The sequence below is a fragment of the Gopherus flavomarginatus genome, chromosome 7 (assembly GCF_025201925.1).
Source record: "Gopherus flavomarginatus isolate rGopFla2 chromosome 7, rGopFla2.mat.asm, whole genome shotgun sequence".
Lineage (NCBI taxonomy): Eukaryota > Metazoa > Chordata > Testudines > Testudinidae > Gopherus > Gopherus flavomarginatus.
This window is the reverse complement of record NC_066623.1, coordinates 93,017,315-93,042,292: the sequence shown is the minus strand read 5'-3', so window position 1 is coordinate 93,042,292 and position 24,978 is coordinate 93,017,315. Positions and strand designations below refer to the sequence as shown.

General features: G+C 42.4%; 2 protein-coding genes across 9 annotated transcripts in view; one reads left to right on the top strand and one right to left on the bottom strand.

Annotated features, from left to right (window-relative positions):
- The window catches only part of SLC44A5 (solute carrier family 44 member 5), a 208,277-nt gene extending 187,128 nt beyond the window's left edge, over positions 1–21,149 (bottom strand). For 2 of the 6 annotated variants that reach the window (XM_050961020.1, XM_050961022.1), the window contains exon 1: positions 20,929–21,149. Coding sequence is in view for 1 of the 6 variants with exons in the window: in XM_050961016.1 (XP_050816973.1) it covers positions 20,324–20,360 (37 nt within the window). In the remaining 5 variants the exon portion in view is untranslated. Of the gene's footprint in view, positions 1–20,323; positions 20,747–20,928 lie in introns of those variants that run through there. The other 4 variants (XM_050961019.1, XM_050961021.1, XM_050961023.1 and 1 more) reach the window with 3 other exon arrangements.
- ACADM (acyl-CoA dehydrogenase medium chain) overlaps positions 19,926–24,978 on the top strand; it is an 82,529-nt gene continuing 77,476 nt past the window's right edge. For all 3 annotated transcript variants that reach the window (XM_050961051.1, XM_050961050.1, XM_050961049.1), the window contains exon 1: positions 19,926–20,153. In XM_050961051.1, coding sequence (XP_050817008.1) covers positions 19,941–20,153 — 213 coding nt within the window. In that variant the 5' untranslated portion in view covers positions 19,926–19,940. The remainder of the gene's footprint in view (positions 20,154–24,978) is intronic.

The window sequence follows — 24,978 nt, the reverse complement described above, 5'->3', positions numbered from 1 at the left end:
TAGATTGTGAAGGACCCTAATTCAGTTAAAAATATTTCTAGGCTTCATGGCACAAAACCTTGCACAAGGCCACAGGAACTGCACACAACTGGTTCTGCAATGGGCCACCTGATTCAGCAAGATCTCTCCCACCTTTTGCATGTCAAGCTGTACAGAAAAACACACACACACACCACATCGGGTAGAAGCTTACATATAAATCCATGGTACGTCCACATCTTGAATATTGCATGCAGATCTGGGTTACCCCACCTCAAAAAAATATATATCTATATTGCAATTGGAAAAGGTTCAGAAAAGGACAACAAAAATTATTAGGGGTATGGAACATCTTCCATACGAGGAGAAATTAATAAGACTACGACTTTTCAGCTTGGAAAAGAGACAACTCGGGGGGAGGGGCGAATATGATAGAGATCTATAAAATTATGACTGGTGTGGAAAAAGTAAATAAGGAAGTGTTATTTACTCCTTCTCATAACACAAGAACCAGGGGTCACCACACGAAATGAATAGGCAACAGGTTTAAAAAACAAAAAAAAAAGGAAGTATTTTTTCACACAACACATAGCCAACCTGTGGAATTCTTTGCTAGAGAATGTTGTGAAGGATAAGACTATAACAGGAGTCAAAAAAGAACTAGATAAGTGCATGGAGAACAGGTCCATCAATGGCTATTAACCAGGAAGGGCAGGGATGCAAAACCGTGCTTTGAACAGTCCCTTGCCTTCGTTAGCCAGAATGGCCAACAGGGGATGGATCACTTATTGATTACCTGTTCTGTTCATTCCCTCTGAAGCACTTGGCATTGGCCACTGATGGAAAACAGGATACTGGGCTAGATGGACCATCGGTCTGACCCAGTATGGTCGTTCTTATGGTCTTAAGCTTGGGAAGCTCATATAAATAAGAGCTCCCCTTCCCGCAGGCAACAGCATGATCAGTGGAATTTATGTTTAATTCACAGCTACAGTCCTGGAAGTTATTTTAGTCCCAGGCTGGAATAGATTCCCATCATGGCCATGTTGGAAGTACGTGCTTGGATAGTCAAACTATAAATTATTTTTTAAAGGCTTTTTAACAAAAAAAGCACAAATATAGAATCAGAGATTATTAGGATTGGAAGGGACTTCAGGAGGTCATCTAGTCCAACCCCCTGCTCAAAGCAGGACCAGTCCCCAATATACTGGGCTTCTTGTCAGGGGAGAATTTCTCTCTTCTTTGGAGAGCTCAACATACTATGTTTGGTGGTGTATTTGTTTTGTTTTTGTTCCCTTTGGGCCATGGTTCCTTGACTTAGCAATTGGCTGTGGTCAATGAGGAGGGACATTTTAATGTCTTCAGTTTAGCTTCATGAGTGGGACTGAAATGTCGAAGCGACTGTTCGGGCAGAATCATCTCACGGGGCTTGATTCATTGTCGTATCTGAGTTCTTCTCAGCCAAGGTACCAAGGGGGCAGAAATGACTTTATGCCTCTCTGCAACACCACCATTTGATGGTGTTGGGGCTGCTTTGATCCCTAGAACAAGTCAAAGCTAGAGCAGAGTCAGGGCTGTCCTAGATGCACTTGGTGCCTATGGCCTAAGAATTCTTTGGTCAACAGCTCAAATTAGCTGGGGCAAGTCAGCACTTCACTCATGCCCCCTCCTAACCCACTATGACAGGACCTGTTGAGGAACAACACAGAACCTTTACATCAGCTATATGCCCTGCTGGCACTTCCCCTGATAAAGATATTCCCCAGTGGCCTTATATTTTTTCATAAGGGTTGTAGTTATAAGAAAAGGTGAATTCTAGAGGCAAGATAAAAGCTTTCTTGCAATGAATAAACTACCTAGAAGGAGAACACAAAAGGCTTGGTATCAACATATTCAAATTGAACAATGACAGGAAACAACAAATGGACGTACCAGAAAATTAAAACAAATGTTTAGATTAAATTTACAGGTGGACTTTTTTCCCCAGAATGTAATCAATTGGTGTTTGGAATCCGTTGCCCATGGAGGTAAGGCAAAATACATTTTATAGCGATGCAATGGAAGGAAGGCAAGAAGGACATTTCTTGAATACTAATGGCATCTAGAAGTTTGTGTGATTAGATGGTTAATAATGATGAATCTTGTTACAGGATTAAACTGATCGCTAAATCTGAAGTTCTGTAGGAACGTCCTCTGTCTGGTATCCTGGCAAGGGCCTTGCAGGTTTTCACCTTTCTGTGGAGCATTGCACAGGAGTGATTTATTAGGATTAGGTGGACTGAAATCACCACTATGGGCAGGGAAGGAAGTGGCTTTGTGGCTTATGGTGAACTTCAGTCTTTCCCATTATCTATTTATTAGAAATATTACTTATGGTATGTAATCGTGAAATCTTAAAAAAGTGCCTGCATATGATTATTACCTCATCTCTCTCAGTTTGCTTTTTTCCAGTGTAGCAGTTCATAGCCTGTAGTGGGCCATGACCCTGAAAGAGGTCACCTTCATTTATCTAAGTGATCATGGTCCTATTCTCTCCTTCTCCCATGAAGATTTTCGTCAGCCATTTTATCACCAGCTCCTACAGCAATAATACACCATGTGCCACGGTTCCAATTCCAGCAGCACCTTCTTTGAAGTACCATGGGAACCAGTGCAAAAGAATTTGCAGTTCAGCTAAGGGAGACCAGTTGCTTGTGGCGGATGTCTAGCCATGGTATGATCAAGTTTAGGAACCACCAATCCATTGCATTGCCCAAATCAGATATTACGCTTTGGTTAGCCTTTGCTGTAACACAAATAAAATAGGTAAAGGACTGGAGAACAGAGTTAATGTTCACTTCTAAAAGCTCAGGAATAATCATGTTTCCTCAAACCCAGCCTGCCAATAACATCAGAGACAGACTAATCACCCACTTCGCAGGCTTAATTGTTTTAATAGTTCTAAATCAATTCAAGCTATATTATCCTGATCAATGCTTCTGTTTTGATTGTATTAGGATAACAGTCTTCATCAAGCATACTCAGCCTCCCTGGCTTTTTTTGGCATAATATCCAGATAGGAAAAAAACACCCAATTAATATACTTTAGGCAATTGTTTTTATATGTCTGCCTGTCTCTGGAACAGGTACCAGAGCAACAGGAAGAAACAGACACTCACTGTTGAGCAGCTGTGGATGGCTATGCGCCTTTACTCTTCAGGAGTGAGTGCACAGCAAATGGAGTGCTTCCATATCCAAGTGAAGATAGATTACTGAGCATGATTTGATTACAAGAGCAAGCAGCATAATCAACCCACATTCATCTATAAGAGCCCAGTGCTTCCTACTCTACATGCTTTCTACTGAAGCATAAAGACACATAACTGGCTAACATGGAGGAAAGCAAGCCAATTAACTAATGAAAACAGAAAGGCTAGAAAATACTGGGAACTGGACTGGCAGAAACACACTGCAAAATAGACAAATTTAATTCCTCCCTGTCCTTAGCCATCTCCAAGAAATACTGTCCATTCCAGTTTTGATATTATTTATCTGCATAGTGGCATAAGCATTGAAAGGGCCTCATCCCGTAGCAGCTTCCAATCTAAGAGGCATCAGCACACATGATACAACAGGTGGGTTATTTATGATGCAGTTTCATTTGTTTTCTCGCTAGTACACAGGTTTGCATTTTGATAGGTGAGATGCTCAAATTTAGTTACATTTGTCCTCAGTGAAAACCTTAGGACCAGATTGTCCTTGGCCCTAGTGAGGTAGCAAGAAACTCCCTCGAGGCCTCAACCCTCTTGGATCTCCCTCTAGGGCAGCAGGACTCTGCAGCAACTCAGAACTGTAGTTAAATGCCACAATCTAGCCCTAGTTGTCTATTCAAAACAACTTTTCTTGGATCAGCAGCACTTCCACGTTGTAATTCAGCACTTGCTTTTGCCATTTAAAGCCAATTTATTGCAACAAACTACATTTCACATCTGAGTGTAGTATTTGTTATTTGTTTCCAGTAGCATCTATAATCTGCTGTCACTGTACAAACACAAGAGAAGATACAATCCCTGCTGCAAAAAGCTCATATTCTAAAAAGGCAAAACAAGGAGAGGGACAGAGGAGAGAAGTAAAGGGTAGAACATACAAGCAAAATAGCCAGATGGTGATCATTGGCCATTTCCTGAAAATGGGTTCTCTCTTTTTTAAAGTAGAAAGATATATAGACTGTCCTTAAGTATCCCCCAGCCTTGCCATTGTAAGCCAGTTAGTCTTGTAGATACCCCGGAGATGTGGGTCTTCAGTAGACCCCTTACATAAGTGAAGCCAAGTTTTCTCCACAGGATAACTTTATTAGACGCTGAAGTTCATTATAAAGAGAATTGCAACTTCCCCATCATAATGCACTAAAACAATTCAGACTTTTCATTCTACTTCACTATATCCAGATTCTTAACTAGCACAAGACACTTCCCCGGCAGAACACTCCTAATCCTGGGATTTTGTTCAGGCCACCATGAAACTAGACAGTGTTTTGCTTACTAACAGTAACACTATAACTGAAATAAAGTACTGGAAAGAGATGTTCAGCACACCAACTAAATTGAGTATATTAGTTCAAAATAGTATCAAACAAAAGGGCTATAATTACCTATCATAAATAAAACAAATTGTTTTATCTCTGAACCTATCTTGAATAGCAGTCTTTAGATAGAAACATCCATGAACTGTGCACTGTTTCTGAAAAAGTAATTAATACCCTACATTTCCAACAACAGCTATCATGCAGGATTTCATCTTGAATGTTTACTATATATGGCGAGTAAGCTTGTTGCAAAATGTTTTGATTAGTCATTAGGTATTCTTAGTGTTCAAAGATATTTGTTGCTTTTGTGACAATATTAGTAACAGGCTCTTAGCTCCCAGCCAAGGGGACATGTAGGAGTTCCACTGAAGATGGTGCAAGTGTGGACTTTTGCTAAGGCTATACAATTGATTTTACAGATGATCAAAACTACTGCAATCAACATCCTCTCCTTTCCAAAAAAGTACCATTAAAAACAAACCTTGAAAAGATAATTAAATTAAAAACCAAGATTTTCTAGGAAAAAAAGTCTAGGTAATGTGATTTTTTCACATTCCTGGGCTCAAATTGTTTAGAGCATTAGGGCTACAACAACAGAATTAGTTGAACTGAATGCAGCTGTACCAGCGAGAGCTTAATACATAGATACTACATTGTATGTATACAGAAATAACTGAGAAGTGGGTGGTTTCATATGACTTATATACATTAGGTGAGATTTTCAGAATCCCTCATCATTAGTCTAACTCTGCTCCCATTGAAGTCAATGGAAGTTTTATCAATGGGAACAGAGTTAAGCCAATGCTGAATAATTTTGAAAATCCTACTCAAACAATGTTTTGCATTTACTGTACACAGCACCTTTCCTCCACAGGCCTCCTTGATTTTACAAAGTTTGGTAAATATTCCTTTCCCTACATCACCAGAGGGGAAATCCACACTCAGAAATCCAATAGAGTAGGACAAAGAATCTAGTCTCCTGATTCCCAAACCCCTGCCCTCACCTCAGATTAACCAGATAATTAACCAGATTCTGGCCTCATTTAGACTGGTGTAAACCTAAAGTCACTCAAGAGAGCAATTCCAGATTTACACCAGTGTAACCAAGATCAGAATCTGGCCAGTGTGTTTAAACATAAAAACAGCATCTAAATGCTACATATTATTATTTCTAAGAATGCACGTTTGTAACAGGACACAGAAACAAAAGATAAGCAGCAAAGGAAAACCGAAAAGATGGTATGGCTAAAGCCACATCAACTGCTTCAAAGGACAGGGTCTTCAAGAAAGATTTCAAAAATGCAAAACTTTGCAAAAGCTTAATGAGAAAACACTTTGCATCTGTAATGACGCTGATAAGAAATAAACATTCTCTGTGTCTGAAAAAATTTGCTTTATCCATTTCCCAAGTAGAGTAGTGCATTCTTCCATTTTGAAACTATTAGCAATGCTAGGTGTGGAAGGCAGAGAAGAGTGCATCCAAGGCACAAGACCTGAGCCACATGTAAATTCAGGTAAGGCTTCAAAACCTTGGCTTCCTAGAAATGCATAAGCATTGCCTTCCACCTACTAAAATATGATAACAGAAGAGGAAAATGAGACAAATCCACCATTATTCCTGAAGATGCCCCCTTATGCCACAGTGACTGCATTCCATTTGTGAGGATTTATGGCCCAGCTTCCTCTTCTCTCTTTCAGTGGTGTGGTTGTTGTTATTTTTAAGCAGCAAGCCAGTCCAGTGGTCTAGTGGTAACAAGACACACTGCTACCCACAGAATCAGAGTTTATGTCCAGAGATTAACCCTTTTTCTCACTCTGGCTGGGGCAAGGAAAGCTATTGAAGCCAGACAGCTCAGGCACTGAGAGGGAGAATCTCACTCTAACAATGCTCCCCATCTCCTGGGGTCATACAGAGAGCTGAGCTGATGGACTTTGAAGAGACCACTGTCCAGCCCTCTTCTGTTTAGAGTAGAATTTATGTTAAGTGGGGCTTTATGAAATGCGGGCAGAAAACAGAATAAAAGGGGAAGAAACGGTGTTCAGAGGACTCACTCCCTGCCCAGGAAATAAAAGTAAAATCTGAGTCTATCTGGAGAAACTGATTCTGGAAAAAGGTGATTCTTCTTTTAATGCCTGTTTCACATAGAAGAAATGCATACATCATGCACTGTCAGTTTCACCCTGTGCATTGTATGAATGAGCCACCTCACCTGTCTTGAGATTCCCAACAGGCTTCTAAAGATGTACATCACAAGTATACTGCATGTATGAGTGGGAGAGGGTGAAAGGCATTTTAACGTGTAGCTGGTTTTGAAAATAGGAAACAAAGATATTGATGTACTATCTAGGAGACAACCACAGCTGGCTGTATACCACAGTAAAATCATAGCGAGACAAGGTGGGTGAAGTAATACATTTTATAGGACCAACTTCTGTTGGTGAGAGAGGCTAGCTTTCAAGCTACACAGAGCTCTTCTGCTTGCCTCCCTCACCAACAGAAGTTGGTCCAATGAAAGATATTACCTCACTCACCTTGTCCCTCTAATATCCTGGGATCAACAGGGTTACATCAACACTGCAGACAGTAAAATCATGCCAAACAGTAATCAGTCAGGCTCTATGTCACACTACTGCATTATCATCATGTTGGTCTGAGTGGCAGTCATTACATCTGTCTCTATGTTTCCTTGCATTGGCTTGAATAGTAAAAGTGATCATATTGTTGGAAACAAACAAAATGCTGATTCATTCACTAGGAGCTGATCTATAAAATGTTTAACAGTCATGTTGAGAAATCTCAGCAGGAGGTTAAGAAAAGAGTCTAGGGAGAACAATCAAGCTATTGCTAAATGGAAGGATTCACCAAGCTTGACAGAACTGCCATTAATCCACTGGGTTATTAAAACAGCACTAACTATAACTCTGTTACATTTATGCCTCTGTTGACATTTCTGTATGCTCCCTTATATTCAGAGGGATACAGCTCAGAGAAAGACCACCACTGTAGGCTGAAACATGCCATACAAAGAGCTAATCATACAAGGAGTTCTATTAGATGCTGCAGGCCTGAGCCTGCTGCATTTAGGCTGCAATTTTGTTAATTTCCTCCAGAGTGTTGACATCATCATGTACCCCTGGGGAGTGTATAGGGAGAGCAACTGCTCAAATCTATATAGTAGACCTGAATGGGAGTAAAGATATTAGATTGTTGTTTCAGTATATCACAGCTAAATAGTATTTTGGAGGGGAGAATTCAATTTTTCCCCCCCCAATATGTATTAACACCTGCATGTTAATATAACAAGTTCTGACACAAGTCAGTTCCATCAGAAAGTAATCTAGCTCATTACTCTCTTTTCCTGTTGGAGATCTTTCAATGGTGTTGTGCTTACTCTGCTGAGACAAATCACTAAGCAACAAATAACCCACCACAGCTAAATTATGCATTATCTGTATATCAAGATAATGTATCAAGGTATTGTAATGATGTTTACATCCACTTTTCAACTTGGAAATCCCAGTTTCCAGGGGGTTCTGAGTCTGACACCCTTTTTCAGTTTGGGGAGTAGCTTTACTCTGTGAATGGCCTCACTGAGACTGCTTGTGGAGTAGAGTGCTCTCTACTCAACCTGAGCAAAGCTGACAGAATCAGGCCCAGGTTGTTTCCACATAGAATTTTCATGACTTATCTGGGCTGAAATTTAGCATAAGAAATTTGGCTCAAGAAACAAAGGTAAATAAAACAAAACATCCATTTGGGCTCATTATAAATTCTGCAATATGAGCCAAATCCTTTTTCCTTACTTACATGGGACCTAATCCAATACTTAGTGCTTCTTAGGATTTGGTCCATCAGAAGTCACATTGACTTCAGCTAGGATATTTATGTGAACAAGATGAGCAGACATGTTGTCATAAATAAAGCTAACAGGATTTGGCCTTAAGAGGTTTGCTGTCTGAGATGCTGTCTGATGTGGCAAATAAGTTATTTAGGCTATTATTTGTACCATATCAAGAATTCTTTTGCACCTGGATCTTACAAACACTTACATACATACATAGCTTTATTCAGGGATGTTGTCTCACTGAAGTTTATGGGAAAATTCACAAGTAAAATTATCAATGTGTTTAACCATTTACAAGATCAAGGCCATAATGAGTATCCATGAAGACCATGAAGATACCACTGACAGTGACACAGAAATTCCTGAAATATCACAATTGCCCAATAGACTAAAAAGGTTGCAGTTATCAAGTAACCAAAGTTTCAAAAATTGCCCTCACTATGCATTTACATGATAAACAATATTGCCTTTGAAAAAGTTTCTACATTTTATTGGGTAAATAATCTACATTTTAAAAAAATCCTAAATACATATATTCACAATAGTCTAACAATAATAATACATCTTTAAAATTCCCTAGATGCATATTTACATGATACCCTATTATAATAGGTTCTGTCAATATGATGCATTTTTAAAGTCCTTAAATATGTATTTACATAATCCATACTTTAAACAGTCCTGAAATACATATTTACACAATAGACTAATCTCTCTAAAAAGCAATTGCAATCCATTGTGTCTAATCTCACACATTTCTGTGAAGGATTTGTCTCTTTAATTTTGTCTTTTTCAATACTATCATTTAATTTAACTCGTGGGGAAAAAATAGGATAATTGAGGGCCTAATACTGCTCTCATTGAAGCCTCTGAGAATTCCCTATTGACTCTAAGGGGTGCAAATTTGAGCCACAAAACTGTAACTCAAAACATGAAAAAACTGATATTTAAGTCTTCGATCTTTCTAGATAATATAGATTATTCGGTGAATGATGCTCCATACTTCTATACTTCGGAATACATAAGCACAAGAAAACCAACTAAGGGTAGAATTTCCATAGTCTAATATATTTGTCAGATACACAGCCATGGCACAAGAAAATTAATTAGTACTCTCAGAATTTGCAGCCAGCTAATAGCTAATTTGTCTTAATTAGGGGGTCAGTCTCCTAATGTAGGGCCTAATCCTGTTCGAGATTAAGCATTTCTCATATTTATAGCAGATAGGGATCTTACTCATATGTTAATTTTAAGGATCAGCAAACCCACATCCAGTATAATTTATGGCCTTGTGATTTTTTCCCCTCCAATGTGAGAGTTCATTTAATGCTTATGAAGCTAAAATGATAGTAACTTCCAGCTAGAGCCGTGTATTGTGTGAGCAGGTGCTGTGTGAGGGTCCCTGCATAGCTCTTCCACGTGTACCTTAATTATGACCTGCACTCCACCACCACCATTAATCCAGTCTGGAAACTCTTCTGAGCAGATATCACAACTTTGTTGTGGGTTTTTTTAAAAAATAGGCAAAATTGCAATAGGAAATCAAAGTTTCATTTGTGACTGTCCAAAGTTTCATCACAGAGGTGAAAGTCAATACACTAATTCATGATACTGCCTAGGCACCTGTTAAACTGTTAGTTCTCCTTTCATGTAGTCTCCTACGTTTCTATATTAACTTTGTTGCCATATTTCCTCCTATTGTGAGAACTTTCATGATCTACAACTCTCTCATTTCGAGGCATGAATTGGGTTAATTGTTGAATTAATACAGAGACACGGATAATGTATATAATAAAAAACACATGGTCAGCTAGGAACAGAACACTTTTTCTCCAAAAAGTAACAGAACTTTGAGATAAATTGTAATGCTTTTGAACAACGTGGACATACAAACATCGACATACATCTCCTTTCCCCTATCCTTCCCCCATCCCTACTGACTTAAGATGGTTAAGTCCCCTAGCCATCTATCAAAAGCATTACAGAATAGCAGTAGCTGCTCAATAGTTGATGATACCATACTAGGAGTCCAATTTTCTATTCCCTCCCTTTCTATTCCCGCAACTTCCCAAACATAACTATCTTCCTGAAGTGTCATATGGCATGACTCATCCCAAGGTATCGATAGATTTGGTAAAATTCAAAAAAGTTTTAAAGTAATAGTATTCTGAAAATATTAACAAAATTGTCATGAACTGGACTAAAACTACACAGGACACAAACAAAAACAAAAAAGGATATTCTCACTACTACTGAAACCAACTCTGTGGTGTTGAAGAACTATTGCTGATTTTGTTGCATTTATTCAAAAACTCACCAAAAATCCTGCTTTATGATCTTCCCCCCAAAAGAGAGAAATATGGGTCTAATCTGGTCCCATTTAAGTCAATGGGAGTTTGTCATTGGCTTCAATGGGAGTAGGACCAGGCTCAACAGTAGCAAAGCTCTGACATTACCACCTGACTCTGCAACCAGAATGGATTTCCTGGGCATTTCATAAACAATACTGGCTAATGGGAATTAGAGGAACTGTACAGAAAAGCTCCCGTTAAGAATCAGTGAGCAGAATGTTTTAAATATTATGTTACAATAATGCCCTGTCTGCTAAAGATGCAGCCCAATGATATTTTTTCCTTGGATTGCTTTTTAATCTTTCTTTCCACATTACTTCAAGTGCAGGAAAAGAGAGGGACATCTCTAGATATTAGCTGCTCACATGTATAAAGACCGGGAGGCCAAATTTCAATGAAGCTACTCTGATTTACACCAGATGAGGATTTGGCTTTGGGAGTATTTCTCTGCCAAGAATCATCAAAATATTTCAGTCCACTAAATTTAACAGCATTTGTCATGTAGTTATTTCTCTCTTGAAAGACCCCAAGAGGAAGAGCTATGTAAAAATGTAAAGTTATCTTTCCTAACTTCTCTGAAACACAAGGTATAGCTGAAAATAAGGCACTTAAATCTGCAACTTATTTCCTCTTCTTTGAATGATTACTATAAATGTTAGTCTCACTAGACTGTAATCAGATCAGACATTTTAGTATTATATGGATTTCCAAATGTGTGTGTGTATATATATATATATACACACACAAACAGAGAGAGAGAGCGCTTTAAATGGTTGCTTAAAATTATCTCATGAATACATTGTAATACAATATTACAATGAATAAAGTTTGTAACACATAAACAGAGATACCAAATAATTCTTCAATATGATTGTATTTATTAAATAATGTTTTCATGTTCCCACCCAAAAATAATTATGCTAAAATAACATTTAGATTTTTCATCGTGGAATTTCATAGTGGGAAAAACAATAAGAAGTCTTGGATCTAGTTATCTGTTATGTGTTTTTTTAATAATTTACCTTGCTATTTTTATTAATGATAAAAGAAATGACAGTTTGAACAAACGTTTGTGTCCTCAAAATCCATATGCTCCTCCTGTTTGATCCTACAGTGAAGTTTAAACGCTTAAATTAATTTTGATAGTAAGAGAAATGTTAACACATGCAGGATCAAGACTTCACCAAAAGATCAAACAGAAGATGAAGTGAGGTACTAAGGGAGAACGTTCTTATTCAAAAAGAAATATCTGCAATAATAAACTAATTAAACAACAGGACACAAAGTTAGTTGCTACCTTTAGAATTCTCTTCTCCCATCTCCCAAGTTTATTCCATTGTGCATAAACTCTATTAAATCAATACAGATTAGAAAAATTCAGTCATACCTGAACTCTTTGTACTTATGTACTGCAGTGATGTCCAAAGAGTTATTGATTGATCTGATATACCATGCACAGTTGAAGCCCTTTATAAAATGGACCAAATTTAGATAATTTAGAAGGTTCAAATCCATTTACGTCAGTGGAATTGCACTCATTTATATCATATTTGAATTTGGCCAAGCATGAATTAAGAGGTGATGGGAGATTCCGCCTTGAAGTGCCTGGCACCTGCCTGTTGAAGTGTAAATACCACAAAAGGAGAGGAATTGTTTTGGGTAGTACATAGGTATTATTACTAGTAATGGGATGAAATTAAAGAGAATATGTAGTCTGACTCTCAAGAAAAAGTAATGATAGTGATGTCTATTAGTCTTTGGAACTCTAAAACCAGAGAAAAGAATAGTAAATGTACAATAGGATCAATTTTGCATTGGCAGGGAAATGACCCAGATGACCTAAGAGGTCTTGTAAGATTCTACGGGGTGATGTTTATTGTACAGTACCTTTGGTGCATATTTTCAAATAGCGGTGTCTTGTTTTACACCTGCAGTTTCTGAGACACAACTGCAGAGGTACTTTGAAAGTGAAATTTAGGTGACTGATTTAGAGAAGCAAGCAGATTTTACATATATAACCAACCTAAATTATTGTTAATATTTATTTGCATTATTATTGCACCTAAGAACCTCAATCAAGGACACGTTGAGCTAGGCTACATACAAATAACGAAGACAACAGAGGACTTGTTCCCTGCCATTTGCAGATGCAAAAAAAAAGAAAAGAGGGCTAACTCAAGGTGAATTGAAAATAATAAAGATCGGCCCTTATATACATATCTCCTCTCATCAATGCGATTTACTAAAATATTGTCTGAAACAAGATTTTTTTAAATTCTGTATCCTCCTCCCCCACATCATTTTTTCAGTGATGTTATAATCTAGGCTTTATTTCACTATTAGTTACTATGGAAATAACTGTGACGGCACAAACACATAATTTTGGCATTGCCAATGGCCTAGTCCTGCACCACTTAGGTCAGTGGCAATTCTGCTATTGGTTTCAACAAGAACAAGAATTAGTCAAGTGACAGAGGTGAGTGACTTATTATAAAAATAAAAGCTCTCTCATTGTTATTTTTTAAAAAACCTCAATATTAAGCTATGATGGAAAAGCAAGTGCTCAAGAATTTTGTTGTTTTTCACTTGCAGTGGCAATCTTCTCTACTGAGATGGTCCAACACCAAACCAAAGTATGGGGGGAGGGGGCCTCGCAGGCAGGTAATTGCTCTTTTACACATGGAAAACCTGTATTCCATTTAATCTTGATATCTTTCCACTGGAAGATAGCAACTGAAAGATTTTAATTTTTTTTTCCAGAGGGAACAGCTATTTCTCTTTCACACTGAAAAAAAATCTCTGCTGGAGAGAGAGCTCTGATAAAGTCAGCATCACTGTTCTTGATAAACCCTTCCTATTTTCTCTATTCTGGGGGCAAGAAACCACATTTCTCTGTTGCAAGCTTACAGCTGTTCTAGGGAAGAATTAATCCTATTACCTAGATTTAGAAAGCTAATAAGCAGCTTGCCTCAAGGATGATCTTCTAGTCCCTTCATGCGCATGCAAGAGAACCAAAATGGCTAAAAAGATGTACTGTAGTTTTTAGAAGAGGATGACCCCAATCTTACCAAAAAAAAGTCTGTATGTTTACTAAAGGCTTTTATCCAGCTATGTTCACTCCAATAGCCATCCAGATACTGTCCAATATCTTGGCTTTCCATCAGCCAGTCCAAATCTAGAAACCCAGCATCAGTTAGAGAACTTGTTAGCTCAGAGGGAGAGGGACAGCTAATAAGCTGCCCAGGGAGGCTGTAGTCTGCTGTCAGCCAGGAATCTGACTTGAGATCTCTTTAAAGGCATTAAATCGATGCCAGAAGTCAATAGATTGAAGCTTTTGAGAAAGGTTTGCCTCTGTTATTTGAAAATAGTAAAGCCAATAGTGGTCTGGTGAAGTAGGGTTCCAAGAAGAGAGGCTAAGGGCACCTACTCCTTCAAAAAAAAAATATGAGTGGGAAGATAAATAGCCAACTATTAGCAGAGTCAGAAAAAACAATCAAGATGGTGAGTGACTATTACAGCAATTTCATGTAGAACCATACGGTATTGCAGATCCTGAATTTAGAAGGTATTGCACTATTTCCTAGTATAAGGCCAGTAAGTTAGAAAGATTAATTTAAATTTGCTTTTCTTCATTATAAGACTAAAGTAATTATTTCCAATGACCCCTTAGGAGGCACATGCTAAATCAGGGGTAGGCAACCTATGGCACTGGTGCCACCTTCGGCACGTGAACTGATTTTCACACTGCCCAGGTCCTGGCCACCAGTCCGGGGGCCTCTGCATTTTAATTTAATTTTAAATGAAGCTTCTTAAACATTTTAAAAACCTTATTTATTTTACATACAACAAGAGTTTAGTTATATATTATAGACTTATAGAAAGAGACCTTCTAAAAACATTAAAATGTATTACTGGCATGCAACACCTTAAATTAGAGTGAATAAATGAAGATTCGGCACACCACATCTGAAAGGTTGCTGACCCCTATGCTAAATAGTACGTATAAGAAAAAAAGCACATGCAAACGGAGAGATAAAAGAAAGAAAAAATGATAATGAACGTGAAATTTCTTAAATAGCAAATATTCTAGTTAGTATATTCAATTTGTAGTTCTGAAAAATTACAAATTGAAATACAAGAATTTTTTCCAAATGCATTTTCCGTGTAAATACAGGTAACAGTATCATGCCAAAGGACTGTAGATGTTCCAAAGTAACATATTTTAAAAATGAAGCTAAAATAATGTTGTGTGATAACACAATACAGTTTCCAAGTCTTCTCTCCAAAGCAGAGCTTTCCTGATTGTAAGTGAGGGAATTATATGCTGCACTTACAGGAGTATGAATTCTGTCTAAATACTGTGTTTCTGTGATCCTTGAGGTGAGTGTTCTTCTATCTGCTTTTCTATGCATTGCAGACTATTACCACTGAAGTTAACTGCAAAACTACTGACTTCCCTGGATCAGGCTCTGTGAGTAGTTAAATAACTTCAGAGGCATTAGTCACTATTTTGGAAACATATAAAATTTCTTCCCTGAAGTTCTCTGATTTCTGGTAAGTGTTCTCTCCACTACCCCCACCCTTCCCCCACCCGGTTTGTTTATATTACCCTTTCTGCAAACAATTCCTTGGTTTTCTTAGGCCATGTCTACATCTAAAATTTTGCAGCGCTGGTTGTTACAGCTGTATTAGTACAGCTGTATAGGGCCAGCGCTGCAGAGTGGCCACACTTACAGCAACCAGCGCTGCAAGTGGTGTTAGATGTGGCCACACTGCAGCGCTGTTGGGCGGCTTCAAGGGGGGGTTCGGGGAACGCGAGAGCAAACCGGGAAAGGAGACCAGCTTCGCCGCGGTTTGCTCTCGCGTTCCCCGAACCACCCTGCAAACCGCAGGGAAGGAGACCTGCTTGTTCGGGGAACGCGAGAGCAAACCGTGGCGAAGCTGGTCTCCTTTCCCGGTTTGCTCTCGCGTTCCCGGAACCACTCAGCAAACCTCAGGGAAGGAGACCTGCTTGCTCGGGGTTCGGGGAACGAGAGAGCAAACCGGGAAAGGAGACCAGCTTCGCCGCGGTTTGCTCTCGCGTTCCCCGAACCACCCTGCAAACCGCAGGGAAGGAGACCTGCTTGCTCGGGGGTTCAGGGAACGAGAGAGCAAACCGGGAAAGGAGACCAGCTTCGCCGCAGTTTGCTCTCGCGTTCCCCGAACCACCCTGCAAACCGCAGGGAAGGAGACCTGCTTGTTCGGGGGTTCGGGGAACGAGAGAGCAAACCGCGGCGAAGCTGGTCTCCTTTCCCGGTTTGCTCTCGCGTTCCCCGAACCACTCAGCAAACCTCAGGGAAGGAGACCTGCTTGCTCGGGGTTCGGGGAACGCGAGAGCAAGCCGGGGAAGGAGACCTGCTTGATTACCAGAGGCTTCCTCAGGTATGCTGGGATACCTGCTTATTCCACGGAGGTCAAGAAAAGCGCTGGTAAGTGTCTATACTTGATTACCAGCGCTGGATCACCAGCGCTGGATCCTCTACACCCGAGACAAAACGGGAGTACGGCCAGCGCTGCAAACAGGGCGTTGCAGCGCTGGTGGTGCCCTGCAGATGTGTACACCTCCTAAGTTGCAGCGCTGTAACTCCCTCACCAGCGCTGCAACTTTCTGATGTAGACAAGCCCTTAGACTCATTCTGCAATCCTTTCTCAGGCAAAACACCCCCTACTGGGGAAGCACTAATGGATCAAGTGCTTGTTCAGGTAGGTTATCATTCACTTCCATGAAGGAAAGCTAACCAGCTGTGGTCCTTAAGGGCCTCAGTGTGAATAACTCAAACTGTCAATTTTTTATTAAACAGATACAGTTATAAAGTTTTAGTCCACAAAGGTAAGTGATTAGAGTGAAATCCTTGCAAGCTGTGTAGACATTTTTCAAAGACACCATAATAGAGGCCCAACCTAAATGTATACCCTAAATTAAAAAACACAGTAAAATAACTAAAAAAGAGCCATCGTGGCTTAACAACCATTTAAAAGAAGCAATGAGAGATAAAAAGGCATCTTTAAAAAGTGAAAGTCAAATCCTAGTGAGGTAAATAGAAAGGAGCATAAACACTGCCAGTGTAAAAATGTAATAAGAAAAGCCAAAAATGACTTTGAAGAACAGCTAGCCAAAAACTCAAAAGGTAATAACAAAATGTTTTTTAAGTACATCAGAAGCAGCAAGCCTGCTAAACAACCAGTTGGGCCCCTGGACAATCGAGATACAAAAGGAGCACTTAAAGACGATAAAGTCATTGCGGAGAAACTAAATGAATTATTTGCTTGTCTTCACAGCTGAGGATGTTAGGGAGATTCCCAAACCTGAGCTGTCCTTTGTAGGTGACAAATCTGAGGAATTGTCACAGACTGAAGTGTCACTAGAGGAGGTTTTGTAAAAGTAGCAAAGAGTCCTGTGGCACCTTACAGACTAACAGACGTATTGGAGCATGAGCTTTCATGGGTGAATACCCACTTCATCAGATGCATAGAGGAGGTTTGGGAATTAATTGATAAACTTAACAGTAACAAGTCACTTGGACCAGATGGCATTCACCCAAGAGTTCTGAAAGAACTCAAATGTGAAACTGCAGAACTATTAACTATGGTTTGTAACCTGTCCTTTAAATCAGCTCTTCTACCCAATGACTGGAAGATAGCTAATGTAACGCCAATATTTAAAAAGCACTCTACAGGTGATCCCAGAAATTAGAGACCTGTAAGTCTAACATCAGTACCAGCCAAATTAGCTGAAAGAATAAAATTGTCAGGCACGTAGAACATAAATTGTTGGGCAAAAGGCAACGTGGTTTCTGTAAAGGGAAATCATGTCTTACTAATCTATTAGAGTTCTTTGAAGGGGTCAACAAACGTGGACAAGGGCATCCAGTGGACACAGTGTCCTTAGATTTCCAGAAAGCCTGTGACAAGGTCCCTCATCAAAGGCTCTTATGTAAATTAAGTTGTCATGGGATAAGGGGGAAGATCTTTTCATGGACTGAGAACTGGTTAAAAGACAGCGAACAAAGGGTAGGAATAAATGGTAAATTTTCAGGATGGAGAGGGGTAACTAGTGGTGTTCCCCAAGGGTCAGTCCTAGGACCAATCCTATTCAACTTATTCATAAATGATCTGGAGAAAGGGGTAAACAGTGAGGTGGCAAAGTTTGCAGATGATACTAAACTGCTCAAGATAGTTAAAACCAAAGCAGACTGTGAAGAACTTCAAAAAGATCTCACAAAACTAAGTGATGGGGCAAGAAAATGGCAAGAAATTTATTGTGGATAAATGTAAAGTAATGCACATTGGAAAAAATAACCTCAACTGTACATGCAATATAATGTGGGCTAATTACCTACATCTAATCAAGAACGAGATCTTGGACTCATCGTGGATAGTTCTCTGAAGACGTCCAAGCAGTGTGCAGCGGCAGTCAAAAAAGCAAACAAGATGTTAGGAATCATTAAAAAAGGGATAGAGAATAAGACGGAGAATATCTTATTGCCCTTATGTAAATCTGTGGAATGCCCACATCTTGAATACTGCATACAGATGTAGTCTCCTCATCTCAAAAAAGATATACAGACACCCTCTGACTTACGCAATCATTCCATTCTGGAAAGCCTTGAGTAACTCAAATTCTGTGTAAGTCAGAAAAGTATACTCATATGTTATGCAAAAATTTCCTATTTCTGGTTTATGGCACTTTTTCCGTAAGTGCGAATTTGCGTAAGTCGGGTCTTGCGTAACCTGGGGAGCGTCTGTACTGGCATTAGAAAAGATTCAGAGAAGGGCAACTAAAATGATGAGGGGTTTGGAACGGGTCCCATATGAGGAGAGATTAAAGAGGCTAGGACTTTTCAGCTTGGAAAAGAGGAGACTAAGGGGGATATGATAGAGGTACATAAAATCATGAGTGGTGTGGAGAAAGTGAATAAGGAAAAGTTATGTACTTGTTTGCATAATATAAGAAGTAGGGGCCATCAAATGAAATTAATGGGCAGCAGGTTTAAAACAAATAAAAGGAAGTTCTTCTTCACACAGCGCACAGGCAACATGTGGAACTCCTTGCCTGGAACGGTTGTGAAGGCTAGGACTGTAACAGTATTTAAAAGAGAACTAGATAAATTCATGGATGTTAAGTCCATTAATGGCTATTAGCCAGGATGGGTAAGGAATGGTGTCCCTAGCCTCTGTTTGTCAGAGGGTGGAGATGGATGGCAGGAGAGAAATCACTTGATAATTACCTGTTAGGTTCACTCCCTCTAGGACACCTGGCATCGGACACTGTCGGTAGACAAGATACTGGGCTGGACGAACCTTTGGTCTGACCCAGTATGGCCGTTCTTATGTTCTTAAATCATAAAATGGGGTTTTCTGAGTTACAGCCATGTCAAACAACATGCATATTACACCAAAGCAACAGTTTTATTTTCTATATATGCTCCTTAGTGTAAATTATCTGTGAATATGACCAGCCTGCTGGGATGCAGAGAAAAGGAGGCTTGTTTCTAAGAGGTTTCTGCTCATTCTGAAGATTAAAGAGGGAAATATTTTGCCATGGAAATCTCACGCATAACTGTAAAAGGAAAACGGCACTTGGTTTTATGGAGATGCCTTTAAACAGATTAAGGAGCCTGCTAAACCTTGTCTTCTGCTGCAAATGAATTAGCTACTCAGGAGCAATTAAAGCAGCGCTCAAGCACAGAGATAAAGTTGTGCCCCCGGTGACCTTCTGCTGGAGGAAGCGACGTTTCGACTGGCAGGACTCGGGCAAGGAGACAAGCTGCTCGCTGAGTCCCAGTATACCGGCTGCAAGCCCTGCACCTCCTGGCCAGACCAGTACTCCCCCTACGCCCCAAATCAGAACACTGCGAAGCCGCCCAGTGCCACATCACCCCCACCCTGTGTACACAACCCCCAGCTCCAAAATACTGTCTACACGCGCCCAACACTCCAACGCGCCAGCCCCAGCTCCGTGCTCCCCACCCCAGCACACCACCTTCCCCAAAGCCAAACCCCCGTTCCCTGCGGCCCAGTCCCGGGCTCCGGGTCCCCCCTAGCCTCAGCCCCCGCCTGCACCCCTGTCCGAGCGCCCCTGCCCAAGGCCAGCTCCCTGCAGCAGGCGCTCGCACCTCTCCGCCCCAGACAAGCCCCCCAGAGCCGAGCCGGGCGGCGGCGATGCACCTGCTCCGGCCCAGCGGAGCAGGCGGCTTTCCGAAGAGTTCTGGCCCCCGCTCGCCCGCAGCCCTGCGCCCGCCGAGCCCCAACTTTGCCAGCTCCCCGAGGAGGCAGCAGCCAGCGCCTCGCGCCGCGGGGAGGGAGCCGCTCCCAAGCCCCTGTCCCCCCGCGCACGGGGCAGGCAGGAGAGTCCCAGCCCCTTCGCCCCGGGCGGTGAGTCAAGGGGGGCCCAGCCCCCGGGAGCTGCCGAGGGAAACAAACTCTTGCTGCGGCGGCGGCAGTTCACTTGCTGGAGCCGCGATGTAAACAGGCCAGACGGAGGCTCCGGCTCCGGCTCGCCCAATCCGCATGCACCGAGCGCCCGCTCAGCCTGGCGGACTTACCGTAGGGAGCGGCGGAGGCGTCCCCCTTCCTGGCCATCTTCCCCCGCTGCTCTCCGTGCTGGCGGCGCCTGGAGCCCGGGCGCCTCTTCCCCGCTGCTCAGCGCGCTCTTTGTTGCTGTGATGGCATGGGAGGCAGCAGCGGCCGGGCAGCTGGAACTGGGCTCCGCTCTGCTGCCGCCGCCGCCGCTCTTAGCCCAGCTCCTGCGCCCAACCCTGGCCCCTCTTGTCCCGTCTGGGCGCCAACCAGCCACTGCGCCGAATCGGGGCGTTTCGGCAGCGGCAGGCAGGAGAGGGGGAGTCGGGGGAGCTGTGTGCTCTGACGGAGCCAACCCGGGCTGGCCTTCCAAGGGCTGCGTGTGACACCTCCTGCAGCGCACGGACCCCACACTCCGCGCGCAGAGCCCCCCTCCCCCCACAATGCAGCAGCAGCACCACGCAGGCGGCCCGGGAGCGCTGCACGCCCCCCGCCCCAAAAAGCAGCCTCCCTAACTTCTCCTGCAGCCTAGCCCCTGCTGGCACAGTAACTTTGGCGACTCCTGAGCAGGACTGCGGGGCCTTCCCTGGGGGGGCGAGGATAGGAAGGTAGCGGTGTAACTCTAACGCACCTTGTTGGCTCGGGAGGTTGCACTAGGAAGATGGAAGTTACAAAGCCCATCTAGCTTCTAGGGTGGAGGCAGGAAGCTGAGCTGCTGATCGGGGTGAATCGGTCCAGCTGAGGACAGCGAGAAACAAGCCTCCGTCGGAAGAGCACCGGGAGGGCGATCGCCTCTTGGAAAGATTGGCAAGCTGTGTCGTGTCCACGAGGTCATACTGTTTCTTGAGACATTTTGTCACGCATAGAAACTCACCAGCGGTTTGTTGCTTGAGCCTTTGGCAAGTGGCCCTTGGACTTGGAAAGTTTCCTTTCCATTTTGTTATGCCATGATGGAGCTGTTCTTTCTACTCGTGCTGATGAGTGTCTGGGAGGGCTGGGTTGTGTCTTACCACGAGTCAGACATTTGAGTCCGGAAAGGTAGAGGGGGCATTCTGTATGTGTTGCAGGCACAGAGGGTGCTGGAGGCAAGCAACAGTGGTTCGTGCCCAGAGTGCTTAGCGCCAATAAACACACCAGGGTGGAGAAGCAAGCAAAGTTTATTTGAGATCTCAAAGCGGTGCTGGGAGACTTAGAATGCCTCAGATCCAGCACCCCTACACAAGCGGCTTTTCCCTTTTTATAAGTTTTTTTTTCTCTTTCTTCTCCCCCCTTCCTCCCCCTGTAGCAATTACGTAAGCGCAGGTGCATTAAGTAATATTGGCCGCAGCAGCTCGTTAGTAAGTTTTCCTTCTGCAAGTTATCTTGTCCTTCTGCTAAAGGTGCACAGGCCTCATTATTTCTGCTTTAGACCAGTTAGAACTGTTGCAACTGATAACGGCTGTTACACCTGGCCTTTTAGGTCGATTAAAGTTCAAACATGGAGGGACTTTTGTCTGCTGAGGCCTAAAACCAGGAAGGCTCCATACCCTTGTGGCCTTCCACCCTCCCGAGTTACTTAGGGTTATGTTTAGTGACACCAACATATGCTTTCCCAATGGCCCTCTGGGATGAGCGAGGCGGAACTTTTCCAAGGGTATGTCTACACTACGGGATTATTCCGATTTTACAGAAACTGGTTTTGTAAAATAGATTATATAAAGTCGAGTGCACGCGGCCACACTAAGCACATTAATTCGGCGGTGTGCGTCCATGTACTGAGGCTAGCGTCGATTTCCGGAGCGTTGCACTGTGGGTAGCTATCCCATAGTTCCTGCAGTCTCCCCCACCCATTGGAATTCTGGGTTGAGATCCCAATGCATGATGGTGCAAAAACAGTGTCACGGGTGATTCTGGGTAAATGTCGTCACTCATTCCTTCCTCCGTGAAAGCAACAGCAGACAATCATTTCGCGCCCTTTTTCCCTGGATTGCCCTGGCAGACGCCATAGCATGGCAACCATGGAGCCTGTTTTGCCTTTTGTCACTGTCACCATGTGTGTACTGGATGCCGCTGACAGAGGTGGTACTGCAGTGCTACACAGCAGCATTCCTTTGCCATTGCAAGGTAGCAGAGATGGTTACCAGTCATTCCGTGCCATCTGCTGTGCCATTGTAAATTGGTGATGAGATGACGGTTATCAGTCGTTCTGTACCGTCTGCTGCTGTCATGGGTGCTCCTGGCTGGCCTTAGCTGAGGTCAGCCGGGGACGCAAAGACAAAAATAGGAATGACTCCCCGAGTCAATCCCTCCTTTATGGTTTATCTAAAAATAGAGTCAGTTCTGCCTAGAATATGGGGCAAGTGTACTAGAGAACCAGTGTATCAGAGAACCAGAGAGCACAACCGCTCCGTGTCAGATCCCGCAGAAATGATGAGCTGCACGCCATTCACAGGGGGTGCCCCTGCAACAACCCCATCCGTTGATTCCGTTCTCCCCCAAACTTTCTGGGCTACAGTGGCAGTGTCCCCCATTTATGTGATGAAGTAATAAAGAATGCAGGAATAAGAAACACTGAGTTTTTAGTGAGATAAAATGAGGGGGAGGCAGCCTCCAGCTGCTATGATAGTCCAGGCAGGACTTTAAACGGTGGAGGGGAGAGGAGCCCAGCATCCCGCTGCTATGATAGTGCAGGCAGTACAGAATCTTTTCTTTAGACATGAAAGGGGAGAGGGGGGGTTGATGGAACTCAGCCCCTAGTTGCTATGATGAGGACGGTTACCAGCCGTTCTGTACCATCTATCGGGAATGATCGGGAGTCATTCCTATTTTTACCCAGGCGCCCCCAGCCGACCTCACCTGAGGCCAGCCAGGAGCACTCACGGGCTGATGATAACGATGGATAGCAGTCATATTGTACTGTCTGCCACCGGGGAGGGGAGGGGAGAGGATGCTGCTATTCATTGCCACAGCACTGTGTCTACCAGCAGCATGCAGTAGACATAGGGTGACATATAAAAAAGTCAATAAATGATTTTTTTCCCTTTTCTTTCACGGAGGGGAAGGGGGGGTAAATTGACGACATATACTCTGAAACACCCCGGACAATGTCTTTGACCCTACAGGCACTGGGAGCTCAGCCAAGAATGCAAATGCTTTTCAGAGACTGCGGGGACTGTGGGATACCTGGAGTCCTCAGTGCTCCCTCCCTCCCTCCATGAGCGTCCATTTGATTCTCAGGCTTTCCGTTACACTTGTCACACAGCACTGTGCTGTGGCCTCTGTCTATCATAGCCTGGAGATTTTTTCAAATGCTTTCTCATTTCATCTTCTGTAACGGAGCTGTGATAGAACAGATTTGTCTCCCCATACAGCGATCAGATCCAGTATCTCCCGTATGGCCCATGCTAGAGCTCTTTTTGTATTTGGGACTGCATCGCCACCTGTGCTGATCAGAGCTCCATGCTGAGCAAACAGGAAATGAAATTTAAAAGTTCGCGGGGATTTTCCTGTTTATGTGGCCAGTGCATCCGAGTTTGGATTGCTGTCCAGAGCAGTCACAACAGTGCACTGTGGGATACCGCCCGGAGGCCAATACCGTCAATTTGCGGCCACACTAACCCTAATCCGATATGGTAATACCGATTTCAGCACTACTCCTCTCTTCGGGGAGGAGTACAGAAACCAGTTTAAAGAGCCCTTTATATCGATATAAAGGGCCTCGTTGTGTGGACGGTGCAGCGTTAAATCGGTTTAACGCTGCTAAAATCAGTTTAAACGCGTAGTGTAGACCAGGCCCAAGACTTGCACGTGGAGATTAGTCATTCTCCTGATCTGAATGCATTTAATGATCAGGTAAAGGGCCAAGACAGATCTCAGTCCATGCATCATCCCAGCAGCAGCGTACATTACCTATGACAATAGAAACCTTCTCTTGTAGCAGCTAAGGGATCACTCCAGAAGAACGGGGAAGGCTTAATCCAGTGATAAACTCCATTTTGAAAATCAGTATGGCTCAGTCAGTGCTGCAGCAAAAGAGCCCTGTAATCGAATCCCAGCCTCAGATTTACAGTTTAGTCCATTGTTAGCACGATGCCATTAAGATGATTAAGCAGTACGTTTGTGATTGCTAGTCCCCCTTCCCGCTTTTGCAATATCCCTATGTAATTCTTGATACAAGCCTGCCTAGATTTATAGTTTGTTGGTATATAAAGAAAAGACATTAGGGGAATGATACTACCAAAAGCCTGAACGAAAGAATGCCTATGTCAATACTTTTTTTTGAAAAGCAAGATGAGATCCTCAAATTAAGGTGCTAATAAGTGCCAAATAATATTAGTATACTGATGTGCATGTGAAAACTAAACTATGGAAGCTGTTCACATACATCTACTAAGACAGCAGAATAAAAACACAAAAGGAAGGCCATGATTTTCAGTTATTTTACCTACAAGTTTTGAAGTAATAGCTGCAATCAGTCATTCCTATATATTCATCCCTGTGCATTCTGAGGGAGTCAAGTTTCACCAGGTTATGGCAACATTTGTTTTCCCTTTGCAATGCCTTTGCAGCCAGAAGAGTTACTGTTCAACAGCTCTGATACCTGTGTGTATTCTGAATTCTAGCATTTTATATTGCTGTCAAAAATAAGATTTTGCTACTTTCTAGCACCGCAGAGCCACTGCAACATTGGGACAGCAAATAA